This window comes from Aotus nancymaae, unplaced genomic scaffold (genome assembly GCF_030222135.1).
Source record: "Aotus nancymaae isolate 86718 unplaced genomic scaffold, 86718_ANA_hifiasm-v0.15.2.pri h1tg000089l, whole genome shotgun sequence".
In the NCBI taxonomy this organism is placed as follows: domain Eukaryota; kingdom Metazoa; phylum Chordata; class Mammalia; order Primates; family Aotidae; genus Aotus; species Aotus nancymaae.
Genome location: NW_026988504.1, coordinates 7437224 through 7465192, shown reverse-complemented (window position 1 = coordinate 7465192; position 27969 = coordinate 7437224). Strand labels below are relative to the sequence as shown.

General features: G+C 50.3%; 3 protein-coding genes across 9 annotated transcripts in view; 2 read left to right on the top strand and 1 right to left on the bottom strand.

Annotated features, from left to right (window-relative positions):
• RECQL5 (RecQ like helicase 5) overlaps positions 1-27969 on the bottom strand; it is a 44085-nt gene that overhangs the window by 7295 nt on the left and 8821 nt on the right. Inside the window, exon 7 of the mRNA XM_012453701.3 lies at positions 20080-20159. Within this exon, the coding sequence (XP_012309124.2) occupies positions 20080-20159 (80 nt within the window). The remainder of the gene's footprint in view (positions 1-20079; positions 20160-27969) is intronic.
• SMIM5 (small integral membrane protein 5) lies at positions 348-7954 on the top strand. Of its 7 annotated transcripts, none has more exons than XM_012453707.2 (4): positions 348-716; positions 5182-5292; positions 6740-6900; positions 7361-7954. In XM_012453707.2, the coding sequence occupies exons 2-4, from the start codon at positions 5186-5188 to the stop codon at positions 7465-7467; spliced, it is 375 nt and encodes a 124-aa protein (XP_012309130.1). In that variant the 5' UTR covers positions 348-716; positions 5182-5185; the 3' UTR covers positions 7468-7954. The 7 variants fall into 7 exon arrangements, with proteins under 7 accessions (XP_012309130.1, XP_064225338.1, XP_012309134.1 ...); XM_064369268.1 differs by having other exon boundaries at positions 5150-5292; XM_012453711.2 differs by lacking the exon at positions 5182-5292 and having other exon boundaries at positions 349-716.
• Positions 14782-16456, top strand: SMIM6 (small integral membrane protein 6). Its single transcript, XM_012453714.2, has 3 exons — positions 14782-14875; positions 15152-15284; positions 15870-16456. Exons 2-3 carry the CDS (start codon positions 15264-15266, stop codon positions 16062-16064), a joined length of 216 nt encoding a protein of 71 aa, XP_012309137.1. The 5' UTR covers positions 14782-14875; positions 15152-15263; the 3' UTR covers positions 16065-16456.

Sequence of the window (27969 nt, the reverse complement as noted above, 5' to 3'; positions counted from 1 at the left end):
GCCTTTGGATGCTGAGCACCACAAGGGCCCCCCAGGGGCTGGCTGCAAAGCCTCCTGCTCGGCCTGGGTTGGGGGAGCCAACTCCCCACTGCTTACTGTTTTTCCTGAGGCCAGAGGGAGGGACCAGCCAGGGAGTGGCCTGAGGGACAGAAGGGGTGGCCCTCCCGAGGGGGAGGTGGGTGCCCCAGAGCTGGGAGCGATGCAGGACTCCCCTCCACAGGCTCAGGTGGAACCTCCCCAGGGTCCTCCTGGCCAGGGAAGCAGAGAGCCGACTTCTTTCTTCAGCTCCCAGCCCAGGCCCAGCCCACAGCGTGGGAGGGAGGGGGGAAGGAGGGGAGAGGGAGGGGAGAGGGAGGGGACAGGGAGGGGAGAGGGAGAGGAGGAGGAAGGGAGAAGGAGGAGGAGAAAAGAGGGAGCAAGTCCTGTCCCCAGGCAGCCCTCCCAGGGCAGAGGTGAGGCACCGGGCCATGAAGTTGGAGGACAAGTTCCCAAGCAGGGCTTCCTCGGGCTCCCCCTCGCGACAGTAATTTGACACTTGGATCTCCAGGACGACTGACAACAAAAAAGCCAGGCGGAGACAGCAGCTGGCTGTCAGCAGAGGAGCTGGGCTGAGGCGCCCAGGGGAGCAGCGGCACCCACAGAGGAAGTACAAGGACAGCACAAGGAGGCTCCACACTGGGGCGCTGCTGCTCGGCCCCCAACACCTGAGCTCCCAGGTGAGTGGCACTGGCCACAGAAGAAGGGGGGCTAGGGAGGGAGCAGCAAGTGTCTCCTGCCCCCGGGTGAAGGGCCACAGTCCACCATAAACACAGAGAGGAGGTCTTGGGAAACACGCCGGGTCACTTCCCTGCAGCGAAGTCGGGCAGCCTCCTGCACGCACCTACGCTGTCCCTTCTGTTAGGACCCTGCGCTACAGGAGCGCCAGGGGCTCTGCTCAGAGCGCCTCCCCCTCTGCCTACTGTGCAGCAGAGGGGCCCCCAGGGCCTGCTTACTCTGCAAGTGCATTTCAGCTCTTTCTATTCAGGGGGCTTAAAAGCGGGATTTGGCTGTCCGGCTTGGGAGAGAACGGCTGCTGGCCTGCTGAGCCTCCCTTTTTCCCGGGATTAGGGCAGAGCTCAGTCGAGAAGGTCAGCGAAGGGTCTGCCCAGCCAGCATGCGGCGCCCCCAGGATGCAGCAGGACTCTGCCCATCTGTCTTTTCGGGGGCTCGGCCCACTCACTGCCAGATGTCCTCAGCTCAGGGCTCAGCCTGGGTCTTCCTTCCTCGGCCCATCTAGAACCCCATAAGCCCCCAGATCTCCCTCTGGCAATGAGGCTTCAACACCAAACCAGGAAACTGGATGACTGACTTTCGACCCAGGCTTAGGTGGGGTGGTCACAGAAATGAGGCTAGGAGGGACTATGCTGGCATCCAGGACCTCTGCTGTGCCACCGTGATGCACAGGCTGATTGTGACACCGGCCCTAAGGAAGCAGGGCCCGGCTGTTTGGTTATTTGGTTCTTTGGGAAGCACCAGGAGCAGCCCTCCTGGGCAGGCCCATGCGCCGAAGCTGGATATCCTCCTGCCTCCCTGTCCTCAAGCCAGCGTTAAAGCCACCCCTCAACCCCCAAACACTTTCCTCAAAGCAAACAAGCTGGCATCTAGTAAGAAAGAAAAACAATGACCCAGGGAAATGTGAAAACCAAGGATCAGTCCAAGTGTTCTGGGCTCAGCAGAGGCTGGGGGCTTGGCTGGGGCTGGTGCCTGGGGAGAGCGACTCCTGTGGTGTTGGTCTGGTGAGCCTGGAGACCCCATTGCTGTCACTCAAGATGCCCCAGGCAGGCAGGTGGGGATCCCTGTCCTGCATCCATAGGACACAAGTAGACAGGGTTCCTCCAACATAGTCCCTGAACCAGGACGGAGGGGGAATGAACGGCCAGCTTCTGTAGATGCAGAAGGAGCGCCTACTGTTTCTAACACCAGCAGCAAAAAGCACTTCCCCCTGCTCTGGGTGACTACAGGAGCAGGGCCTGCCAGGGGTTCAAGTACCACTTTCTACTTTCAGTTGGAGCCAGGGCAGAAAGGGGAGTCACCCAAAGGCTCAGTGCCACAGACAGGGGCATTCCCTCGGCTGCTCAGGCACTAGACCCTGCAAATCTCCCACAAGCGGCAGTTATGCCTCCTTCTAGCTGGACCTCAAACAAGATAATGCCTGGCAGGGCAAGGGTGGCTGAACCCACCATGACGAAACAACAGGGCAGAGCAAGCAGCCCTCTGGGGCCCTGCGCCACCAGCACACCTCGCTTATCAGTCTCAAACATGCCGCCTGCTGCCAGCCCTTCCTTGTGGGGTGCCTGGGGTTGGAGTATCAGCTCTGCGAGGAGGAAGCAGGGAAGCTTCAGGACCAAGTGGCAGCTGTCTGGCCTGCAGGATGCCTGCCTCTCTGTTGCAAGGCTCCATGTGCCAAGACATGCCACACAAAGGAATGCTTCCCGTCCCTCCAGCTCTGCCAGCCTTCTCTGCCCTGCTCATTTCCCCTGTGCCGCCTGCTACTGCAGCCAGGGTGCACCCTCTGAAGGCTCCAAGCTGGGCTGCCTGGGCAGCAGGAGGGCCTGGTGGCGGCTGGGCTGCATTCCCTCTTAGGGCCAGAGGAAGCCACCACTTGCTCTGGCAGCCACTCAGGAACCCCTGAGAAACCTCCAACCAAGGCACTACCAAGCATGGGGCTGGGAGGGACTCTGGTTGCCCTGGTTCACAGGTGGGAAGTGTGGTTTTGGAAGGAGTTGGGTGAACCTGAGATAGAAAGACTGGAAAAATACAGAATTGTAAGTAGCCCTTCTGGGCTTCCCTGCCTTCCACCTGCCGAACCTAGGAAGGGAAAGGGGAGGGGAGGTGACCAGCCTCAGAGCTCCCACATCACCCCCGCCACAGCTGGGAACACCAACATTCCCTTAGGAGCAGCGGTTGGGGCACATGCCACACAGTCACCTGACGGCTGCTGGTTATATTGGGCACCAAACGTCAGGCACTCCCTTGGCCTGGCTTTAAATAGCCCACTGGGAAGACCGCTTGGGGACCGGCTGGAATGCTCCTCCTCCTCTTTGGAGAACAAGACCCCTCAGCTCCCCAACCTACCCCACGAAGGCTCAGCCACAGGCTTCTGTTCCAAATGACAAAGTATCAACTGCAAAGCAAAGGGGCTCCTGGGGTTCCTCTCCAGCTCTCTGGGGGCAGAACAGCCATGTCCAATGGCCCCACTTCTGCTAACTGAGGGACAGGATACCATGAGCAGCCCTGGTCAGACACCCCAGGCTGGATAAGGCTGTCCACGCCTGGCTGGCATACTCAGCTCCCAGTCAGCCCCCTAGGGAAGCCCTGGGTGCAAAGCTATGCCACTCTCCCCAGCCGCAGCCTGCTGCTGGTGGGAACTGACACTTTTCCTGGCTGGGGGCTGAGGTCCACCTGGCATGAGTCTGTAGCTCCCCATTTTGCAGCCCCTGGAGGCTGGCTGGAGCTTCTCAGCAACAAACCCCACTTTTCCCGCACAGTAAATTCAGCCTCAGCCCAACCATCCTCCTCCCTGCTCCTCCCAGGTCTCCATGCCACTTCTCACTCACAAGGAAAAGCTCCCTCCGCAATCTCTCCCTGCGTCTCTGGGTGTGGCACACAAGCGAAAAAGCTCTCCCTGCCCTCCCACCGCCCGCCCGCTTCCTCTTTTAAGGAGTGTCTCTGTCGGGCTACATTAGGCCATGTGGGCACAGTGCCAATAAGGCTGAAAACACCAGACCAAGTGTAGACAGAGATGGGGAGGAAGAAGGCAGCCCAGCTTCTGAGCCATGTGCAAATTGTCCTACAAGGGACATGGTCAGCATCATCATCCCTTTAAGAATGAGGGAACCTGGAAAGCTGGGGAGTGAGGATGGCACAGAGGTCCCAGAACCGAGAGGGGACCACTGTCCTTGTGCAAGCCTGCTCCACCGGGCCAGAGGGAGTGTCCCGTTTGGCCTTACCAGAAGAGACAGTCCTTTGCTCAGGCTGGCTAGGCACACAAGACCTGTACCTGTGGTGACAAAGACTCCAAGTAGTCTCAAAGAGCCTAGTGTGGACCCAGCCTGGTGGTGATGTGCTGATAAAAGCGGCTTCAGATCCACAAGTGTGGGCCGGGGCTGGCCAAGCACAACCAGTTGGCTTCCAGAGGGCTCTGGGGCCCTGGCTCCTGCACTGAGCCCACTGCACGAGCAGCGCCCTCAGGGGGCTCTCCTATCTAGCGGGTCTAAGCTGGAGACAGGCCTCCATTGAAAGATAGCATGGGGTGCCAGTGGGGGTGCTGGTTGGGCCCCTGTCCTGCTGTGTAAACTCAGAGAATCCACTTGCTGTCTCAGGTCTCAGTTTTCCCATGTGTAGAAGGAAGGCGGTGGGAATGGATGACCTGTGGCATTCTAGGACCCTATGCCTCTCAGTACACTTGAAAACTGGGATCCTTACCTCCTCTGCAGAAACACACTCACCACAGGTGAGGTGTGAGAAGCTGGGAGGATCTAACTCAGGGAACCTCCTGTTTTTGACAGGAGCTCATCTAATTTTCCACAGAGCCATCTTCTGCCTGTCACCCCCATCATCCCTTAAAAAAATTTCCCAGCCGAGTGCAGTGGCTCACGCCTGTAATTCTAGCACTTTGGGAGGCCAAGGCAGGTGGATCACAAGGTCAGGAGTTCAAGACCAGCCTTGCCAATAGTGAAACACCATCTCTACTAAAAATACAAAAATTAGCTGGGTGTGGTGGCAGGTGCCTGTAGTCCCAGCTACTCGGGAGGAGGCTGAGGCAGAAGAATCGCTTGAACCTAGGAGGCAGAGGTTGCAGTGAGTCAAGATCATGCCATTGTACTCCAGCCTGGGTGACAGAGGAAGACCCTATCTCAAAAAAAAAAAAAAAAAAAAAAAGCAAAAAACAACTCTCCACCTCCAGCTTGCCTACCTTCCTTCAGTACTCACACCGCAGATGCCCTAGGACAAACACCCAAAAGGTGTTGTGGGTGCTAGTGACGGTGCATGGGGGGTAACAGCCCCCAAAGCCAGTGAGACCACTCCCACAGGGGCATTCTCGTGTGCTGGGCACCCCCTACCCCATGGCTGTCTACAACGTGCTGCTGATGGTCAGTCCTCCCAACAGCCTCAAAACATCAGCATCTCATTCCATGTCAGAGACATGAAGCAACCTGTTCATGTCGAAAAAGGAAGAAGTGGAGGTGGCATTCAAGGAAGACAGCTGAAAACACTCACGCAGGCCCCCTGGCAGAGAAGGAAATCCAGAAGGTACACGCCGGCTACTATCTTGCTCCTGAAGGACTGAGGCAGAAGGCGCAAGGTCTAAGTGAGCACAAGTGGGACGAACTGGGGTCCAGCAGGGGGTCCAACCTTCTGCAGGGGGTGGCCTGCCTCAGCAGGCGGGGGTTCCTCACCATCCTGGGTGCTCATGCAAAGCCCACACACAGGCCAAGTGCAGGGTGGAGGGCTCCGTTCAATGACCTTCATGGTGGTTCTAAACCAGCTCTACCAAGGCAGCAGCACCGGGAGGGACCAGCCTCACTGCCTGCAGCCATTTCAGGGAGAACCAGCTGAGACCTGAGCGAGGCCACAATCATTACAGCCAAAATCTGGCATTCGCCCCTGCCACCTGCCCCCCCACCCCTGGATTCAAGCAACTGCCTGGATTAGGCTGGGGTGGGACAAGGCTGTCTCCAGTCTCTCTCTAAAGAGGCTCCAGCTCCCTCACGCCCACAGGAGAGGCAGAAGAGGAAAGTGGCTCAAAGACACAACAGCCTAGACAGGCTCAGCCTGGAGCTGCACCCTGGGCCTCTCAGGCACCCTGAGACAGGAAGAGGCTCTCCTGGGGCAGGGGTGGGAGTGGAGAGGGCTTTCCTGGTCAGGCCAGAGAAACAGGTGAAGCCAGCAGGGAGGAGCTGACTTGAGCAGCCTGGGCCTCCTGACACCCTCCCAGCAGACAGGACAGAGTCCTGGCAAAACCTGGAGGGACATGGTTCGGCCGCTCCGCCATGGGAGAACACACGAGTGTGGAAACGGCTGGTGGGAGAGGTAGGGTGGCCTCTCCCCACTTGGGAGAACACACATGAGTATGAAAACTGGGCTGATGGGAGAGGTGGGGGGCCCTCTCCCCCACAGGAGAACATGCATGAGTGCAGAAACTGGGCTGGTGGGAGAGGTGGGGGGGCCTGGGGGACGGGGACAGTTTTCACCTCTGCTGACCTTGGCCAGAAGCCCTATGAACCTGCTCTTGAGAGAACCTGCTTCTTCTGTCCCCATACTGATGGAAGGCAAGAGTACCGGCTTGGCATCCATCCTATGCCAGTCTCCCCACCCCGAGGGACCCAGTGGCCAGCAGGGAGCTGTGCCAGTCCCAAGCACCCTGGCAAAACCTAGGAGTGGTGCCTCAAGACAAGGGAACAGAACAGAAAAGCCAGAAACCACCACCAACCTTGGCCTTGGCCGGCAGCCCCTGAAGCAAGCCCTCGGTCTCACTGTCATCACCAACTTCTCCTACCCTGGGCTGTGTCAGCTAAGTGGGGACTGAGGGCCACCACTAGGTAGAAGTCACCAGGGTGCAATGCGTGAGACCTGACAAACTCGTTCTGCGGGCTGAGGATGGGTGTGAGGGTGGAATCTTGGAGGGTGGAATCTCGGTGCTGTGGCCAGTGTGGGGCCAGCTGTGGAAGCTCCAGTTGTTCTCTCTGCCCTGGCACAGCCTGGCAGGAGCCCCAACAGGAAGCCAGTGCAGCATGGCCGCCACCAACTTCGTGCAGGAGATGCGAGCCGTGGGTGAGAGGCTGCTGCTCAAGCTGCAGAGACTGCCCCAGGCTGAGCCCGTGGAGATCGTGGCCTTCTCGGTCATTGTCCTTTTCACAGGTCAGTCGGGGCACTCAGTGCCCCATGGTTCACCCTGGCATCTGAGAGAGACCACACCATGGTGCTAGCCAGAGGGCTGGCAGAGGTGGCAGGTATCTCCCAGATCAAGGAGGAAAGCCAGTTGTCCCTTGGAGGAAGCCAAGGGACTTCCCTCATCCCCTGATATGCTGCTTGGATGATGGGCAGTGCTGGGAACTGGGCCCAGCAGCACCCCAGGACCCCATTGCAGGGATGATGGGAGCCAGGCTTGGGCAGGGAAAGAGGAGACACAACAGGGAGGAGGTTGGCCCAGGCAGCTGGCATGGGGACCATCTACACCTCTCACCAGCCTCTCGGGTCTTTCCGACCCCTCCACCAGACCTGTGAGGGAAGACCCCAGCATGCAGCAGGTTTCTCTGGGAGGAGGGTGGGCAGCCTTTCTCTCCCCTACCTGAGTCTGTGCTCTCTCCCCGCCCTCCAGCCACTGTTCTGCTGCTGCTGTTGATAGCCTGCAGCTGCTGCTGCACTCACTGCTGCTGCCCCGAGCACAGAGGCAGGAAGGTCCAGGTACAGCCGACACCACCATGAGGGACGGGGGATGGCTGAGAAGCTGGAGAGACGGCCAACACCATGACACAGGTCATCAGCCTGGCCCTGCAGCCCTTGCCTCTCAAAACCAGGCTCCCCTGGCCCCAGCTCTCAACTGGCCCAGGTACCTGGACACTGACACCTGGAGCCCTACCAAGGAAACCAGGGCTGTTACAGCTGCCTGTGGACACTGGGTGCTGAGGAGTCAACTGTTTCAAAGACTGGGTCAACTGCCTGGGCTTCTTCACCTACTTGCACTTTTTAACAAAACAAGGAAGTAGGGGTCCCCATACCTTGATGGAGAACAGTCCCCATCTGTGAGCAACTGGCCCTTGGGGCTCTACTGATCCATGCCAAAGAGAAGCAAGGCAATCAGAGGGGCTCTGTGCAATAGCTTCTGCATCTGCACTCTGCCAGCGTGTGAGCATGTCAGTATTCTAGTCCAGTATTTGCCCATTTCCAAGTAAAAGCCTTTGGGTTATGTGTTTCTGTGGTGCCAGACTCCCTGAGGTTGGGCTGCGCTCTGTGCATCCAGAGGGGTGTGGCCTCTGCTCTCCCTGTGCCCACGAAAGCTGGAAAACCATGCAGAGAAGAGTGCCACACAGGCGGCAACACCACGGGACCAGTGGAGGGTGCCATGAAATTCCTGTCATGCATTAGCTGCTAACGAGCTCTGCCAGGCCGAGGCTTAGGCTAGCTAGGCTCAGGAACTGCACTGCATTAGCTGCTAACGAGCTCTGCCAGGCCGAGGCTTAGGCTAGCTAGGCTCAGGAACTGCACTTAACTCTCTTTACTGCCTGCCCTTTGGCCTGTACACCCCAAACCAGCAGACTCAGGCCGGTGGGTCTTCAAAAACTGCCAGAGGAAGGCCCTAATGTAATCTGCATGCTGACCCCGTGGCCCTCCCCCACTTGTGTGCTGTCTGGGCTCACACCCTCACCCTGTCAGCTGCGTGACTCAACCTCCTTAAGCTGAATTCCTCCTTGGTGAAATGGGGCAAATCCTGGTACTGCTTCCTGGGGTGTGCTGTGAGAATAAACGCAGATGACTTGCATCTAGCACTTAGCACGGTGCTGGCCATATCCAAGAGCCTCATCAACATGAACTGCCATTATCTGCCCCTCAAAACATGGCACCAACCAGGGGAACAGGGACCCATTTTAAAGACTGGTCCTGCTCCGTTCAGCTGAGTTTTTCTTCCAGAGAACTTTCCAGCTAGAGCTACGAACCCAGGAGTGCGGGGAGGGGAGGCACACAGCTCCAGAAATGTCAATGGGGCCGAACAGAGCATCCCGAGGTGTCTCCCCAGGGCTTCTCCAGAGCCACGAGGTCTGTGTTTTTCTGTTTTCTTTCTTTTTTTTTTTTTTGAGACGGAGTTTCGCTCTTGTTACCCAGGCTGGAGTGCAATGGCGCGATCTCGGCGCACTGCAACCTCTGCCTCCTGGGTTCAGGCAATTCTCCTGCCTCAGCCTCCTGAGTAGCTAGGATTACAGGCACACGCCACCATGCCCAGCTAATTTTTTGTATTTTTAGTAGAGACGGGGTTTCACCATGTTGACCAGGATGGTCTCGATCTCTTGACCTCATGATCCACCCGCCTTGGCCTCCCAAAGTGCTAGGATTACATCTGTTTTGTTTTTTGAGAGGGAGTCTCACTCTGTTGCCCAGGCTGGAGTGCAATGGTGCGATCTCGGCTCACTGCAACCTCTACTTCCTGGGTTCAATGACTGTTCTGCTTCAGCCTCCTGAGTAGCTGAGACTACAGGCATGCGCCACCATGCCCAGCTAATTTTCTGTATTTTTAGTGGAGATGGGGTTTCACCATGTTGGCCAGGCTGGTCTCGAATTCTTGACCTCAGGTGATCCTCCCCAAGTGCTGGGATTACAGGTGGGAGCACCAAGCCCGGCCGAGAGGTCTGTGTTTTTCACATGCTTCCATCATTTTGCCCTGCATGGCCATGCTCTGGCTGCCTGGGAGCAGAGCCCTGTCTACCTGAGAAACATGTCATGGAGAAGGGATGCCAGCCCCTGCCACAGCTGTGCCACTTCAAGCTGGCAGTCCAGGACACACTGGCAGTGGCAGGCAGGGAGGAGGAGCTCTCACCACCTGCTTTCACTTTCTGGTGTCCACAGACTTGTCTGACAGGTTTAGGTTAAAGACCCAGAGAAGTGTAGAAAAGAAATTCAAGAATTTGCCCATTCTCAGCTCCCTCCAAAGAATAAGATTCAGAATAATGATGATGATGATGAAGAAGAAGACGGCTAAAATTTACTGAGGGCTTACACACACTGAGCATTGTCTTCAGCATTCTGGTGCAGATAAACTCATTTACTCATCACAACACCTCAGTGTTGAAGAGAACACTGTTACCCCCATTTAGAGATGAGGACATGGATTGATGCTAGCTTACTTGTCTAAGTTCAACCAGCTGAAAAGCAGCAGAGCCAGCCTGAGTCCAGCCTGTCTGGCTCCAGAGCCTCTGCTCACCACACCCAGGGCTCCCGATCCAGAACGTGGCCTCCTGGTTGCAGGACAGACAAGGCTCTAATTCCATTATCCTCCAGTGACCAACCCTATACCCAAAACACCCACATACCAAACTTTGTCTCAGAATAACCTTCGCAGGAGTGGGTGGGACCCAACAGGTAAGAACTAGGGTGGTGCCCAGTGAGGCGTCCCTCCCAGAAAAACACAGGGGAGTGGACAGACAGGAAACCCTGCATTTTTCCCTCCCAGCACCAATGGCTGGAGGGTCCCTGGAAGCCGTCTGATTGGGAGATGCCCCAACAGGGAAGCAGCCCAATTCCTGGGTGACTTTTCCATAAGCCAGTTTTCATCAGCATAAGAATGGCCCTGCTGGAGGGTGGCTGAGGCTGAGGCTGAGGCTCTTTGCTAGAAAATATTCTGCTTCTCCAGCCTAGTTGTGGAGAAGTGGGAACCACAGACAGCCCTGGGCACAGACAGGCTGAGTGGCTGCTCCAGGGCAAGTGGTGCACAACTGTTAACCCCACACAGGATTCAGTCCCTACCGTCATAGGACTCACTCCCTGCTCCTCGGCCGACTGGCACACACTCAGCCCAGCTGTCGGGCCAACTCCTTCTCAGGCTTCAAACCCACTGAGATTAACAAACCAGGTCTGCTCTCTGACAGCAGCCTGGCCCACTCCTTCAAGAGGCAGCTCCTTGTGCCAGTCTTCCCTAGGGAAGATGGGCATGGAAAGGCGGCAGTTGTCCCACTATGGGAAAGAATAAACAAAGCTGCTGCAGACCTGGGTGGCCTGAAGACAGACGGGGGCCATGGGAGGGGCGGCCATCAGGCTGGTTTCAGGTTTAGAGGACGTCTGGCTTGGCCACCACCTCTCTGTTCCTGCCACTGTGCCTTCCTGGACCACGCCACCATCAATGCTTACTGTGGTCACTGCAGAAGCATCCTAAGTGGTCCGACAATCATCTCGTGAGCCTCTTCATGCTCACCCCCCGCTGTGGCCTCTGCTTCCACCACAGGGCAGGCTGCTCTTGGCTCCTCAAAAGGGCTGCACTCTACTCAGAAGACCTGTGTGCCATGCTGTCTGTATGTCATGCCTGATTAAAAACTACAATAGGGCTGGGCGCAGTGGCTCATGCCTATAATCCCAGCACTTTGAGAGGCCAAGGCAGGCAGATCATTTGAGGTCAGGAGTTCAAGACCAGCCTGACCAACATGGTGAAACCCCAGCTCTACTAAAAATCCAAAAAAGATTTAGCCAGGTGTGGTGGTACATGCCTGTAGTCCCAGCTACTCAGGAGGCTGAAGCAGGAGAATCACTTGAACCCAGGAGGCAGAGGCTGCAGTGAGCCAAGATTGCGCTACTGGACTCCAGCCTGGGCAACAGAGTGAGACTCCATCTCAAAAAAAAAAAAAAAAAAAACACAATGAAACTACAGTAGGCCAGCACAGTACATCACATGCATGTAACCCCAGCACTTTGGAAGGCCAATGAGGTAGGATCCTTGAGCTCAGGAGTTTGAGACCAGCCTGGGCAACACGGGGAGACCCTGTCCCTACAAAAATAAAAAAAATACGTAAAATAAAATAAAACCGACAATAAAGCCACAGATACAAGAATCTCATTGCAAAACTTGGCAGAGTATATAAAAGTTTCCTGGCCGGGTGCAGTGGCTCACCTCTGTAATACCAGCACTTTGGGAGGCTGAAGCAGGTGAATAACCTGAGAGGTCAGGAGTTTCGAGACCAGCCTTACCAGCACTAAGAAACCCCATCTCTACTGAAAATACAAAATTAGCCGGGTGTGGTGGCGCATGCCTGTAATCCCAGCTACTCAGGAGGCTGAGACAGAACTGCTTGAACCTGGGAGTCAGAGGTTGCAGTGAGCCAAGATCACGCCATTGCACTCCAGCCTGGGCAACAAGAGCAAACTCCGTCTCAAAAAAAAAAAAAAAGTTCCCTTCCAGTCAGGCATGGTGGCACACGCCTGTGATACAGGCTGAGGCAGGAGAATCGCAGAGGTTGCAGTGAGCCGAGATCACGCCACTGCACTCCAGCTTGGACTACAGAGTGAGACACTGCCTCAAAAAAAAAAAAAAAAAAATTATCTGATTGGGGCTAGCAATTAATTGAAAAAGCTAGTTAAAGCAACTTTTGTTAAAAAACCTAAGTTCTCACTTCTTCTGCCGCTCCTGGTGCTGCTTGTGTGCTCGTTCGGTGCGGACCTGGTACCTCTTTTGTGAAGCGGCAGCTGAGGAGACTCCGGTGCTCGCCATGGCCGACGAAAAGCCCAAGGAAGGAGTCAAGACTGAGAACAACGATCATATTAATTTGAAAGTGGCGGGGCAGGATGGTTCTGTGGTACAGTTTAAGATTAAGAGGCATACACCACTTAGTAAACTAATGAAAGCCTATTGTGAACGACAGGGATTGTCAATGAGGCAGATCAGCCTTTCCAAAAATGTATCAAAAAGCAAAGAGCATCAACACAATGAAAAATTTACACCAACTAAAAGGCAAAACAGCCAGCTAGCATCAAATGGCAGTATTAAACTCATATATATTCAAATTGGAAAAAAGCCAAAACCCATCGGTATGCTGCATCCAGACCCATCTCACATGCAACGATACACAAAGACTCAAAACAAAGGGATGGAGCAAGATCTACCAACCAAACAGAGAGTAAAAATAAACAAATAAATAAAAAGTAGGAGATGCAGGATGGTTCTGTGGTGCAGTTTAAGATTAAAAGGCATACACCACTTAGCAACTAATGAAAGCCTATTGTGAATGACAGGGATTGTCAATGAGGCAGGGCAACCAATCAATGAAACAGACACACCTGCACAGTTGGAAATGGAGGATGAAGATACAATTGATGTGTTCCAACAGCAGACGGGCGGTGTCTACTGAAAAGGGAACCCTGCTTCTTTACTTCAGAACTCTGTTCTTTAAAGACCAAGATTACATTCTCAATTAGAAAACTGCAATTTGGTTCCGCCACATCCTGACTACTACGGTATAGTTTTCTCTATTCTTTCATTTTCCCCTTCCCCATTCCTTTATTGTACATAAAGTAACTGGTATATGTGCACAAGCATATTGCTTTTTTTTTAACAGCCAATGATATGTTTTGATTGACATCAAGTGGAGACGTGATGGGGAAAAATACTGATTCTGTGAAAATACCTCCTTTCTCCATTAGTGGCATGCTCATTCAGCTATTATCTTTATATTCCAGTAAGTTATTTTGCTCTCACTGTTTTAACAAAAAAAAAACATAAAAATCCTTGCATACCTTGTTTGATTAGAGACTTTAATGTTTTTCATTTATCATTGTAAAACCAAGGACAATTTTATAACTTTTTTGTACGTAGCTGTTACATGTAGGGCAATCTGTCTTTAAGTAGGGATAAATTACTCTAAAACAAAAGAATCCTAGATAGTTTTCCCTTCAAGTCAAGCGTCTCGTTGTTTAAATAAACTTGTTTAAAATGAAAAAAAAAAAAAAAACACCTAAGTTCTCTACCCATCTCATTTTATTATTTTCTTACACATCTCGCATTAAATGGAAACATACACGTTCCTATTCCTAGGCTGGTCTTCCTGACCTTTCTCTGAGTGTGGGCTTGCTGATCAGAGTTCCTGTATTGTTACTTTCTAGTTTTGGTTTCTTTAAAACAGAGCAAGAACTTACTTAAAGGCAAAGGAATCTGAGTGTGAAAGCCATCTGGGTTTTTACAAAATGTCCCCAATGTTTAGTTATCATGTCTGCATCTTTTTCAACAGAAACATTCTCTGAGTAATTCCAAAGTCATCCCAAAGTGGTCAACAGGTATTTATAGAAACAACTCGTTTGTCTACTCGCTCTGAGGTGCAGCACAGGTGCTTCAGAGCTCAGACTGTGCCACTGGATTCAAACTCCAACTCCCAGAGTTATTTAACCTCTCTGTGCCTGTTCCCCATATGTAAAATTGGGGTTTCAGCTATTATTGCTGCTTTGATGGTTCCTGGGATGTTAAATTCAATTATGTAATTACAAGTACAACTGCCATGAACAGGTTTGGGAACCAACTTGACTCTTGATAAGCATCTGATTTAACTGACTGAGCCGCAGGCCAAGGGTGTGCTAGAGACTGGCCTACTGCTGTGAGTGTTCAGCATGCCAAGGGCATTAGTCAGTAAGTTTCACACAAGGAAACGGAAAGCATTAGGTAAGCCGGGCCAGTGACGCCCCTGATAGTTAAGAACAACTGTACTAAATCTGCCACCATCTGTCATCCAACCCTGGCCACAACGAGGGGAATCACCTGGGGAACTGTAAACAACACGATGTCCTGGCACCCCCAGAGGCTGATGTAAGTGGTACCAGGTGGCCTGGCCATTTCTAAAAGCTCCCACATCTTTACGAGCAGGGATGAGCACCCAAGGGCTAGAAGGGAAGCCCTTGGAGGGCAGGGCCCACCTTTCTGATCTCACAACTCTACAGTGCCTGGCGTGGTTCCTGGCCACAGTGGGCCCTCACATCCTAGCTTTTAAATGAGTAAATGGTGGCCACTAGGTTTCACACACCGGGGACAGGCTTGATTCCCTCTTCCCAGCTCCCCTACTGTGCCAGTAGGCAGAAATCAACCACACAACGTTGCTGAGGACAAAGGCACCAATAGGAAGCCTCAGCGGGGAGCAACACTTCCCCCAGAAACAGTTCCAGGAGGTGCCAGGCGCCAGCCAGGGCTGCAGTTAATCATTCACCCCACAGCACAGGAAGTGAGGCCTACGCCAGTCCCAGCCCCAGGCGTAGCCCCACAGCACAGGAAGTAAGGCTTACACCAGTCCCAGCCTCAGGACTTCCTGAGCTCCAGGCAGGTCCTCTCAGTCCACACATCATCCAGACGGGACAGCCCAGTCCAGACCAGCCACAGGTGAGGTGGCCTGATGGCCTGGGGCAAAGGCCCTGGGTCCAGTCTCTTCCCCATCTACCCCAAGTCTGACTTCTCTCAGGAGGGGCTCATTAACACATGTGCCCTGAGCACCCCTAAATGACATCACACAAGGGCAGAAAGCACCTGAAGGGGGAATGTGAAAGGCAGAAAGGGAGCCATGGTTGCCAGGCAACCAGCCTAGCCCATCTTTGTTTGCTTTGGTGACAGGTCTGGTCAGGGCCCCTCTGCCACGCTCACGCCTTTTCCTCTCAACAGTGGCTTCTTTGAGTCCGGGTGCAGCTCTGGTCACCTGGCAGCCTCTTCAGCTCAGCCCCTCACAAAGTGTAGGCCTGAAGGACCACCCTGAATTGCCCTTGTAGGACCCAGGATGGCTACCCAGCAGAATCAGGTAATGGCTCCCTCCTTCCCCACCTGGGCAGCCCTCACCTGGCTACAGGCTTGCAGTCTGTGATAATGAGCTCTGCTTCTAGAAGTTCTGTTCTCAGCTGTCTCCAAGAAGCCTACCGAGGCCTCAGCTGGAGTTGGCCCCTCCTTGGCTGCTATACAGTAGATCTCTCGAATGCCTCCCAAATGTTTGGCAGTTGGGGCGGGAAAAACAGGGAGGATCTATCGTGGTATTTTTTAGATTCCAGCCAAGCAGATCTTGGGAATGGGAGAGGAAGTTCTTGCTCATGCCAGGGCTACTCAGGAAAGAAGGATTGGAGAATCCAGGGGCAGCCCCCAGGAAGAATCCAGGGACCCCCTCCTTGCGCCAGTCCTGGCTCCTGTAGCTAGAGTGGGGAAACACCATTTTCTGCTGGCTGGAGGCATTGAGCACAAAGACTATTCAGCCCTTCCATGTCCCCCAGCTGCCAGGGAGGCTGGCTGCTCACAGAGGCTGCTACAGAGACTGGAGTCAGGGAGCAGAGCATAGCACCTGGGACAGGGCCTGGGAGGGCCGCCTGCACTCAGGTCCTCTGTCCCTCTTTTCCAGATTCTCATGAACCAACTGGTAATCAAGGAGACAATCTGGAATGATGAGTTCTGGCAGAACCCCTGGGACCAGGGGGGCCTGGCAGTGATTATTTTATTCATCGCCGCTGTCCTGCTTCTCATCTTATTTGCCATCATATTTGGTTTACTCACTTCCACAAAAAACACCCAGTGTGAAAAGCGTGAAGAGGAGTGACCTGACTTCCTGGGGGCTGAGACAGCAGCAGGGGGAGGCGAGCTGACCTCCCCCTATTCCGGTGGTGGGTCCCTCTGTGATTGCCTCTGGCTCAGGGGCCAAGCCCTGGTGTCTTCTTTTCCCACCAGGAAAGACTCTAGGAAAATACTGCATCTGGCTTAGGGTTACTCAGACTAATAAGATGGGGAAGCTGGTCTGAGACCAATTCTGGGTCCCTGACCCTATTGTTTTTAGGAAACCCTAAAAGCACATGGAGAGGACGGCTCTGGTGGAAGAAGCAATGGCTAACAAGGTTCTCTAACAGGCTCACAGCCCCAGCCAGCAATTTCACAAATCCTTGACATAGAAAGACACAACCAAATGAAGAAAAAATTCCTTTTCAAATCTGCTAACTTGTGAGTGCTCATTTTTAATCTAGATATAGCCACCAGGGCAAGCTTCCCGAACAAAGCCTCACCCCGGGCCTGCAGGTCCCTACGTGGTCTGGCCCCCCGGTCTCCAGCCATCTCACTCACTCATCCCACCCCACCCTGCGCCTGGGTTCTCAGCATGTCTTTCAGTTCTGGAATATGCCGTGTTCTCTCCCACCACAGGGCCTTTGCACATGCTATTCTCATTGACTGGGATGCTCTCCCTTACACCATACTTTACTCCATGGCCTAGTTAGTCCTTCCTCATCCTTCATATCTCAGTTTGAACCTGACTCCCTCAGGTAAATCATCCCTAACCCTTGAGGATTAGGGTAAGGCCACCTGTTTTATACTCTCAAAATACCATTTACAAGATTTACGTGTCTCTTTTTTTTTTTTTTTTTGGAGATGGGGTCTCACGCCCATCGCTCAGGCTGGAGTGCAGTGGCACAATCTCGGCTTACTGCAGGTTTGATTTCTGAGTTCAGGTGATCCTCCCATCTCAGCCTCCTGAGCAGCTGGGACTATAGGCATGTGCCACCACGCCTGGCTAATTGTGTGTGTGGTTTCTTTTTTTGTTGTTGTTGGTTTTTGTTTTTTTTATTTTTAGTACAGACAGGGTCTTGCCATGTTGCTCAGGCTGGTCTTGAACTGCCAGGCTCAAGTGATCCTCCCACTTCAGCCACCCAAGGTACTGGTATAAAAGGTGTGAGCCTGGTCAGGAGCAGTGGTTCACGCCTGTAATCCCAGTATTTTGGGAGGCCAAGGCGGGCAGATCACCTGAGGTCGGGAGTTCAAGATCAGCCTGACCAATATGGAGAAACCCTGTCTCTTACTAAAAATACAAAATTAGCTGGGCATGGTGGCGCAGGCCTGTAATCCCTGCTATTGAGGAAGCTGAGGCAAGAGAATCACTTGAACCTGGAAGGCAGAGGTTGCAATGAGCTGAGATCACCTCACTGCACTTCAGCCTGGGCAAGAGCAAGACTCCATCTCAAAAAAACAGGTGTGAGCCACCATGGCTGGCTCTGGGACTTACATGTCTCTACTGTGTCTGTAGTGCTCTCTTCCCTACTGGATCAAGCACCATAAAGCAGGGGCGGGGCTCTTTCTGCCCACCATGGTATCCCCTATGTTCAATGTGCCTGGCACAGAGTTGGCATCAGTCAATATTTGTTGGCTGAGTAAATGAATGAATGAGCAAACATACAGATAAGAAGATGCTGGGCACTCCCAGCCCCAAGATCCCAGGAGACAACAGGGCCCAATTCAATCCAGGTCTAAATATAAGGCTGCTCTTCTATCTCAAAATGCTGAGGCCTTAAGCTGGAGGTTGCTTCAAACCTAATAACTTGCCGGGTGCGGTGGCTCAAGCCTGTAATCCCAGCACTTTGGGAGGCCGAGGCAGGTGGATCACGAGGTCAAGAGATCGAGACCATCCTGGTCAACATGGTGAAATCCCATCTCTACTAAAAATACAAAAAATTAGCTGGGCATGGTGGCGCGTGCCTGTAATCCCAGCTACTCGGGAGGCTGAGGCAGGAGAATTGCCTGAACCCAGGAGGCGGAGGTTGCAGTGAGCCGAAATCGTGCCATTGTACTCCAGTCTGGGTAACAAGAGCGAAACTCCGTCTCAAAAAAAAAAAAAAAAAACCTAATAACTTTTCCTTATGATACTAAAAGATGCTCATTGTCATGAATAATCAAACACTGCTTTTTCAAGTCTGTAGCCCAGAGAAAGTAACTACATGCAGAGAATAAAGGAAACCACTGGCTGCCGCAGCCCCATCTCATTAGCAACTGACCCAAGTACCTTTTCTGCTGGTCCCATTCCCATGTACCTCAGACCCGACAACAAACTGACAGGAAACCTACAGCTTCCTTTGCAGAAATGTACCTACTTCGGCCGAGCCACCAGGTGCCTACCCCAAGGGACTGCTGGTGGGAGGCTGCTTCAACTTCAGCCTTCAAGGAGAACCATTTTTAGGGAGCAAATATCTGGTGGAAAAGGGGCTTTTTCTTTGTGCTATACACCAGTTAAGAAACATTCACTTATTTAAAGAACAGTAGCCAATACCAACATACCAGCAGTGTTTATTATAGCCTGCCACCTGGATTTCAGAACCATCATACATAGCAAAGGAGACAGGTACGAGGCTGCACAAGAGGCAGCTTGAGGCTATCACTTGGACTCCTCGGGTCCACAGATGCCTGGATCTCAGCCCCTGGCAACCAGGTCACTGATGCACTAAGAAGTCCCAGCTCCCTGGAAAGTGACAGGAGAAACAAAGGCAGAGGCCCTTAGGAGGACCTGTTCCCTTGCCTGACAGGCTGAGCAGACCCCGGGGACAGGCAGAGTTAACCCTCCAGAGAGCCTTCCATAGCCTCAGACAGCCCCAGGGCTTTTTTTCAGCAAAGAGGACTCACAATGAACAGGAACACTTGGCCCTTTCATTCCTCACCAGAAATGAGAGCTGTGCTCAAGAAGCCTAAGAAGGCCAAATTTAGCAACCCCTGTATTAATTGTGCTTGAAAAGGGCTCTGGTCGCAACAGCTGCAGGCCAAGGGTGGTCCTGGCACTACAGCCAACCACTTCTGCTGGGCGTGGTCATGCCACAGAGGCCAAATTAGAGATGGCAGTTTGGAGAAGAAAATAGCTTCAGTCCAGGAGCCACCGACTCAGTGGTGAACAGGAGGAGGTAGAAATAAAAACATACAGCCCAAAGAAGAGCTGCTCTGATTCCCTGAGGAGAGCCCAAATATCTGCTAGACACCAGTTCCGTGCACTTAGCATCGTGCTTCAGGACGCTCCTCTTGCAAAAACCAAGATGGCCCAGGTGTATGAAAATGAGCACACCACTGAAAATCAGGAGATGGGAGTTTAGTGGCCTCAGTCTACCATGAGTTTTGTGACTGTGACCTCCCTGGACCTCGATTTATTCACCTAAGTCTGATGCAATCACGTCAGCAGCATCATCTCACAGGATCATTCCATGAGATCAGATGAATCCAAAAGCTTTTTAGATTAAAATGTAAACAACTCCTCCTGGTGTCCCTCACCCAGGCACTCACAACTCCGCATGCCTGGACATGACCCGACTACACTGAGCAGTCCTCTGGCTCTTTCCAGGGTCCTAGCCCCATTGCCTGAAGATGAAGGTAAAACAGATGAGTGGGTTCAAAGCACATGACTCCCTGAGGTAAGCGGGGCCACAGGCTTCTGTGTGGGTCCTAGATAAGGGTGAGGACTGCTCAAGTGAAGGCAGAAGTCCCACACACAATGACCACAAAGCTGACAGCTCAGAGCTGATCACATCCCTTGGGACTGAGTGGCCTGTGATGCCAGCCATCTCAGAAGAGGGTGGAGTGGGGGGAAGGATATCACCCAGAATGCTGAGCAAATCCCCACACTGCCAGAGTTCCTGGGGCCTCCAATAGAGAAGAACAAGGTCCTGACTTCCACGCTGCCCAATGCAACGGCCCTCGCAGGCAAGGGTCCCTTGGTAGCCTACAGGCTGTCTTACATCAGCTGCTTAACTAAGGGGTGGCGGGGGAGTAAATGATGTCAATGACACTTTGCTCCACATACAAAATAAGTCACTTACCCCAGTTCTTCACAGAAGGTCACCAGGGCATCAAAGGCCATGATACTGGCTTTATCAGATGCTTTGTTCCCTCTCTTTTCCTGGGGACAAAAAATGACCACTTAGCAAGTCTTATAGAATTGGACTACCTTAGAGCCACAAAAAGTAATGAGGAGGCGGGGCACAGTGGCTCACACCTGCAATCTCAACACTTTGGGAGGCTGAGGCAGGCGGATCATTTGAGGTAAGGAGTTTGAGAACAGCTAGGCCAAATGGTGAAGCCCTGCCTCTACTAAAAACAAAAAAAAATCAGCCAGGCATGGTGGCACATGCCTGTAGTCCCAGCTACTCAGAAGGCTGAGGCAGAAGAATTGCTTGAACCCAGGAGGCAGAAGTTGCAGTCAGCCAAGATCATGCCACTGCACTCCATCTCAAAAAAAGAAAAAAAAGTAACGAGGGAGAAAAATATTAACTTATTAACTAACAGTAATAAAGCCACTTAAAAAGTATCCCCAGACCTGACTATGTATCATAACCACAGACTACTGAACTGAATTTTCTGGGATGAGCTTTTGAGCATTTCTGAAAAGATTCTCAGGAGATCCTCATGTAAAGGGCCCATGGACTGGCATTTGGAAAGCACTATATAATATGACCCATTTTAATAACAGTAAATACATGCACAAATGTTGCGTACTTAACATATGTATGAACATATATATTTCAGTATATATTGGAGGGAGATATATTAAAATGTTAAGTGATTATTTTTGACAAGCTTAAAACATGAATTTAAAATACAATTTATATGTTACTGGATGGCAAGAAACGGAAAAGAAAAAAGAAGAAAAATAAATAAATAAATAATAAAATACAATTTATAAAATGCTTGATCTATGGCCGGGCACAGTGGCTCACGCCTGTAATCCCAACACTTTGGGAGACCGAGGAAGTGGGGAATCACCTAAGGTCCGGAGTTCAAGACCAGCCTGGCCAACATGGTGAAACTCCATCTCTACTAAAAATACAAAAATTAGCTAGGCAAAGGTCAGGAGTTCAAGACCAGCCTGGCCAACATGGTGAAACTCCATCTCTACTAAAAATACAAAAATTAGCTAGGCATGGTGTTGCACACCTGTGATCCCAGCTACTCAGGAGGCTGAGTGAGGTAGGAGAATCTCTTGAACCCAGGAGGCGGAGGCTGCAGTGAACTGAGATCGCGGCACTGCATTCCAGCCTGGGCAACAGAGCAAGATTCCATCTCAAAAATAAATAAAATAAAATAAAATGCTTGATCTGCTAACTCAGAAGCCCATGGTGTGGGGTGGGGGTGGGCAGCTGTCAGCTACACCAGGAGAGCAAGATGGCAGGGGTGTCTCCCTCCCAAGCTCATCTGTTGCACCCTCATCCAATTGAAAGGACAGTCTCACCTTGGGCCAGGAACCACTATTAGGTGAGGGATGGGCACTATAGATTTTGAATGTGGACACTTGGTCAGGGCAGTGGAACTCTAAAGATGGCAGCCAACTTCCTTCCTTGCCCACTCCTGAAGGTAATTCCCCTCTTACTGACAGAAGCTGTTATAGCTCTGCTCAGAGACAGTTCCTGGTTTCACTCTGTTGTAAGCCTGACTATGGACTTGTGGCTGAATCAACTAGCAGAACAGTGAGCATTTGTGAGTGATGTCATTATGCAACAGTGGCCTTTTTGTGTACATGTCTATTTGCCAACATATCCTTTTAAAATATTGTGAATTATTTTTTAATACAGAAAAGAAAAAAAAAAAGGCCAGGGACAGTGGCTCACACCAGTAATCCCAGTACTTTGGGAGGCAAAGGTAGGCAGATCACTTAAGGTCAGGAGTTCGAGACTAGTCTGGCCAACATGGTGAAACCCCATTTCTACTAAAAATACAAAAATTAGCCGGACCTCCTGGGCTCAAGTGATCCTCCCACCTCAGCCTCTAGAGTAGCTGGGATTACACTGGCAGGCACCTGTAATCCCAGCTACTAGGGGGGCTGAGGCATGAGAATCATTTGAACTTGAAGGCAGAGGTTGCAGTGAGCCAAGATTGTGCCACTGCCCTCCAGCCTGGGCGACAGAGACTCTGTCTCAAAAACAAATAAACAAACAAACAAAAAAAACGAGATACTCATATTGGAGACATTGTCTATTGAGTTTCTGCTTTGGGCAGGTAACTCATCCCCACCAACACCACCAACACACACAAATACACACAGATTCTGTACCTGCAACTTTCCAAATAGGTTTACAACACAATTTCTTATGAAATCCCTATTTTCCTTATTACGACTATGTCAAGAGTTCAGAGCTAAACCGAGTGATTGCATTTTTATATTTCCTATGATCACATTTCCTCTCTTGTATAACTGTGTTTCCCCTGAAATTAATATCTTTGCTTTTTCTATTTACTTAGATTTCAGTATGTCATTAATTCACCCCTAACAGTCCTAACAAAATGAACAGTTCATTTTGATAGGAGCCAGAGATGCCAGCTTCCACTGTGATTTTTGGAACCTTCCTTCCTGGAGTCTTCTGCCCCCTAGTGCAATCTGGACCCGTTTTCCGTAGGCATGGGACACAGCTATCTTTCAGGACTACCCTCCAATATTGTCCTGCGCCAAGACTTACCCCTGAGTAAGTCTCCATCTTTGCTTTCTAGGTTTACTGCTTCTTTACAATGGAGAACATCCTTTAATAGCTTCTGAGACATGACATACTGGGGAAAATTTTTCGAACCTTTGTATCTGAAAATGTCTTATTTCCTTCAAGTTTCCACATACAGCATTAAATATTTATTTATTTATTATTTATTTAGGAAACAGAGTCTTGCTCTGTTGCCCAGACTGGAGTGCAGTGGCATGACCACAACTCACCACAGCCTTGAATCCCTGGGCTCAAGCAATCCTCCCGGCTTGGTGTCCTGAGTAGCTAGGACTACAGGTGCATATTACCATGCTCAGCTAATTTTTATTATTATTTTTTGAAACAGGGTCTCAGTCTGTTACCCAGGTTGGAGTACAGCGGTATGATCTCAGTTCACTGCAGCCTTGACCTCCTGGGCTCAAGTGATCCTCCCACCCCAGCCTCTCGAGTAGCTGGAACACACACCCAGCTAATTTTTAAATATTTTGTAGAGATGAAGTCTTATTACATTGCTCAAACTAGTCTCAAATTCCTGGCCTCAAGAGATCCTCTCATGTCATTTTCCCGAAGTGCTGGGATTACAGGCATGAGCTACCTCACCCAGCCTAAATTTGAGCATCTTTTTTTTTTTTTTTTTTGAGACGGAGTTTCGCTCTTGTTACCCAGGCTGGAGTGCAATGGCACGATCTCGGCTCACCGCAACCTCTGCCTCCTGGGTTCAAGCAATTCTCCTGCCTCAGCCTCCTGAGTAGCTGGGACTACAGGCGTGCGCCACCATGCCCGGCTAATTTTTGTATTTTTAGTAGAGACGGGGTTTCACCATGTTGACCAGGATGGTCTTGATCTCTTGACCTCGTGATCCACCCGTCTCGGCCTCCCAAAGTGCTGGGATTATAGGCGTGAGCCACCGCGCCCGGCCTAATTTGAGCGTCTTTAAATGTGTCATTTGATAAACTTTTCTGGGAACTTTCTTTTCATATTCTTTGCTTTTCATATCCTTTTTTTTCTTGTCAATAGGTAAAAGCTGTTTATTCTTTTGTTTGCCTTCTATATTAAAGTATTTCCCCAGATTTACTATTTATCTATTGACATTGTTTATGGTGTCCTTTGTCATATTTCATATTTTCAGGTTTTATAGAAATTTAAGTTTTTATATATTTAATATATAGCAGGCAGGGTGCAGTGGCTCATGCCTGTAATCCCAACACTTTGGGAGGCCAAGGCAAGTGGATCATGAGGTCAGGAGATCAAGACCATCTTGACCAACACAGAGAAACCCCATCTCTACTAAAAATACAAAAAATTAGCCGGGCGTGGCAGCATGCGCCTGTAGTCCCAGCTACTCAGAAGGCTGAGGCAGGAGAATCACTTGAATCAGGAAGGCGGAGGTTGCAGTGAGCTGAGAGTGTGCCACTGCACTCCAGCCTGGCAACAGAGCAAGACTCTGTCTCAAAACAACAACAACAACAAAAACACAATATATAGCTATCTGGGTTTCTAAGCTTCATTATAAAAGTATCCTCAGTTCTAGATTACACGTTGGACTACATTTTCTTGTAAAACATTGCTTATTATTTCAATGTAGGTCCTTAATCTGTCTGCAATTTTTGTTTGGTTGTTTTTGAGACAGGGTTTCTGCTGCCCAGGCTGGAGTGCAGTGATGGGATCACACCTCACTGTAGCTTCAACCTCCTAAGCTCAAGTGATCCTCCCACCTCAGCCTCCTGAGTAGCTGAGACCACAGGCTGGCACCACTATGCCAGGCTAATTTTTGAAATTTTTGTAGAGATGGGCTTTCACCATGTTACCTATCCTGGTCTCAAACTCCTGGGCTCAAGTGATCCACCTACCTCAGCCTCCCGAAGTGCTGGATTACAGGCATGAGCCACTGCACTTGGCTCCAGAGCTTGTCTTCTCTTGATGAGATCTGAGTTTTCTTTATTTAAACCAATGGTTGTCAACCCTGGCCATGTATTAAAAGCAACTGGGGAGATTTTTTTTTTTTTTTTGAGATGGAGTTTTGCTCTTGTTGCTCAGGCTAGAGTGCAGCAGTGCAATCTCAACTCACCACAACCTCCACCTCCCAGGTTCAAGTGATTCTCCTGCCTCAGCCTTCCGAGTAGCTGAGATTACAGGCATGTGCCACTACACCCAGCTTATTCTGTATTTGTTAAGTAGAAATGGGGTTTCTCCATAGCTTTTTGAAAAAACTATTGTTAACAGCTTATAACATTTATTCCTAGGTATTTTACAACTTTTATTTTTGCAAATTTTTTTTGTTTCTATTTCTAGGTATTTACAGTAATGTGGAGAAAAGTTACTGATTTTTTTTCCTTGGATTTCATCTGATCATCTAACTAGAGAAAAGCTACCAATCTTTAAATTTTTTTTTTGAGATGGAGTTTCGCTCTTGTTGCCCAGGCTGGAGTGCAATGACACGATCTCAGCTCACTGCAACCTCTGCTTCCCAGGTTCAAGTGATTCTCCTGCCTCAGCCTCCCAAGTAGCTGGGATTACAGGCATGCGCCACCACACTTGGCTAATTTTTGTAGTTTTTAGTTGAGATGGGTTTTCTCCATGTTGGTCAGGCTGGTCTCAAACTCCCGACACAACCTTAGGCTTTAGGGAATTTATCCCTGTTGATTCGTGCAAATTTATTGTGCCATTTTTAACTCCTCTGAATCATTCCACTATGTGACTAAAACAGTTCATTCAACCATTACCCTACAGAAGAAGAGCTAGATTTCACTATTATAGTGTTGCAGCAAACATGCTTGTTCATCCTTATACATGTACATTCCTTGTACACATGATGATTTATCTACCAAGAAGTGGAATTACTGAATCACAGAGCACTGGTGTCTTCCACTTTATAAGTATCACTTCATTTCTCTTTGAAGCAGCTAAAGCAGTTTATGTTCCTGACACATTTTTTTTTTTTTTTAGACAGTTTCACTCTGTTGCCCAGGCTGGAGGGCAGTGGCGTGATCCTGGCTCTTTGCAACCTCTGCCTCCCAGGTTCAAGCGATTATCCTGCCTCAGCCTCCCGAGTAGCTGGTACTACAGGTGCTGCCACCATGCCTGACTAACTTTTTGTATTTTTAGTAGAGACGGGGTTTCACCGTGTTTGCCAGGATGTTCTCCATCTCCTGACCTCATGATCTGCCCATCTTGGCCTCCTAAAGTGCTGGGATTACAGGCGTGAGCCACGGCGCCTGGCAACATTGTTAAGATGAACCCTTTCCCCACATCCTTACCGACAGTGATTATAAAGACATTTTTGCCAATATGATGGGTGTAAAATGATGGCTTGTTGTCTAATTTGTGTACTTCTGCTTGCTAGGTGAGGTTGAACATCTCCTCATATATTTATTAGCTACTCTGTTTTTCTCTTCTATGAAATACCTATTCATCCTTTTTGCTATGCAGGTGTATGCCTTTTTAAAATTTACCTGTAAGAGCTCTCTATATAGTCAGTCAATTTTATATATTGCAAATATCTTCCCCAACAAGGGCTCATTTCATCAGCTTTATTTATGGTAGCTTCTATTATAGGGAAATTTTTAGTTTGAATTTATTCAAATAGATTATTTTCTTTGGGGTTTCTGCTTTTAAGATCTTGAGATACTCTCCTTCCTCAGGATCATAAAATATTCCCCCCCCCCAACAATTTTACAGTCTGTTGAGGTTTTTAATCCATCTGTAATTCATATGTGTGTGGTATCAGGTAGGAATATAACTTCATCTTTTTTCAGCACAAACTTTTCAAAAGTTAATCCTTTCCATGTTGATTTATAATGACACTTATCGTATCAAGTTCCCTTATATACTTGGGTCTGATTCTAGGTTTTCTACAAAGAATGTATAACCAGTAAAAGAAAAAAAAGAACTAATAACAATATGGAAAAATGCTTACATAGCAATGCTAGAGCATTGCCTTAAAACAAGGCAAGAGCAGCCATAGAAAATGATGAGTTTGTGTCCTTTGTAGGAACATGGATGAATTTGGAAACCATCATTCTCAGCAAACTGACACAAGAACAGAAAATCAAACACCGCATGTTCTCACTCATAGGTGGGTGTTGAACAATGAGAACACATGGACACAGGGAGGGGAGCATCACACACTGGGGTCTGTTGGGGGGAATAGGGGAGGGACAGTGTGGGGTGGGGAGTTGGGGAGAGAAAGAATAGGGAGAAATGCCAGATATAGCGGATGGGGAGGAAGGCAGCAAATCACACTTCCATGTGTGTACCTATGCAACAATCTTGCATGTTCTTCACATGTACCCCAAAACCTAAAATGCAATGAAAAAACAAAATAAAATAAATTAAGGTAAAAAATAATAATAATAAAAAAAAAAGCAAGACCGGCTGGGCGCGGTGGCTCACACCTGTAATCCCAGCACTTTGGGAGGCTGAGGCGGGTGGATCACCTGAGGTAGGGAGTTCGAGACCAGCTTGAGTAATATGGAGAAACCCCATCTCTACTAAAAATACAAAATTAGCTGGGCATGGTGGCTCATGCCTGTAATCCGAGCTACTCAAGAGGCTGAGGCAAGAAAATCGCTTGAACTGGGGAGGCAGAGGTTGCGGTGAGCCGAAATTGTGCCATTGCTCTTCAGCCTGGACAACAAGAGTGAAACTCCATCTCAAAAAAAAAACAAAAAAACAAGGTAAGACTGGCTGGGTGCAGTGGCTCAAACCTGTAATCTCAACACTTTGGCAGGCTGAAGTGGTAGGATCACTTGAGCCCAGGAGTTCAAGACCAGCCTAAGCAACATAACAAGACCTTGTCTCTACAAAACAAACAAACAAAAAACAAGGCAAGACTAAGCCAGGTGCTGTGGTAAATGCCTCTAGTCCCAGGTACTTGGGAGGCTGAGGCAGGAGGATTGCTTGAGCCCAGGAGTTCAAGGGTATAGTGTGCTACGATTACACCTGTGAATCTCCACTCCACTGTACTCTAGCCTGGGCAACACAGTGAGACACTATCTCTTTAACAAAAGAAACAAGGCAGTACTGATCTTGACCACATAAAATAACATGTACACAAAAGACAATATTAAGGTTGGGTGCAGTAGCTCACACCTGTAATCTCAGTAGTTTGGGAGGCTGAGGTGGGAGGATTCCTTGAGCCCAGGAGTTTTGAGACCAGCCTGAGCACCACAGTGAAACCCCATCTCTGCAAAAAATTGAAAAAATAAAAATAAATAAAAAAATAGCCAGGCACGGTGGCACACA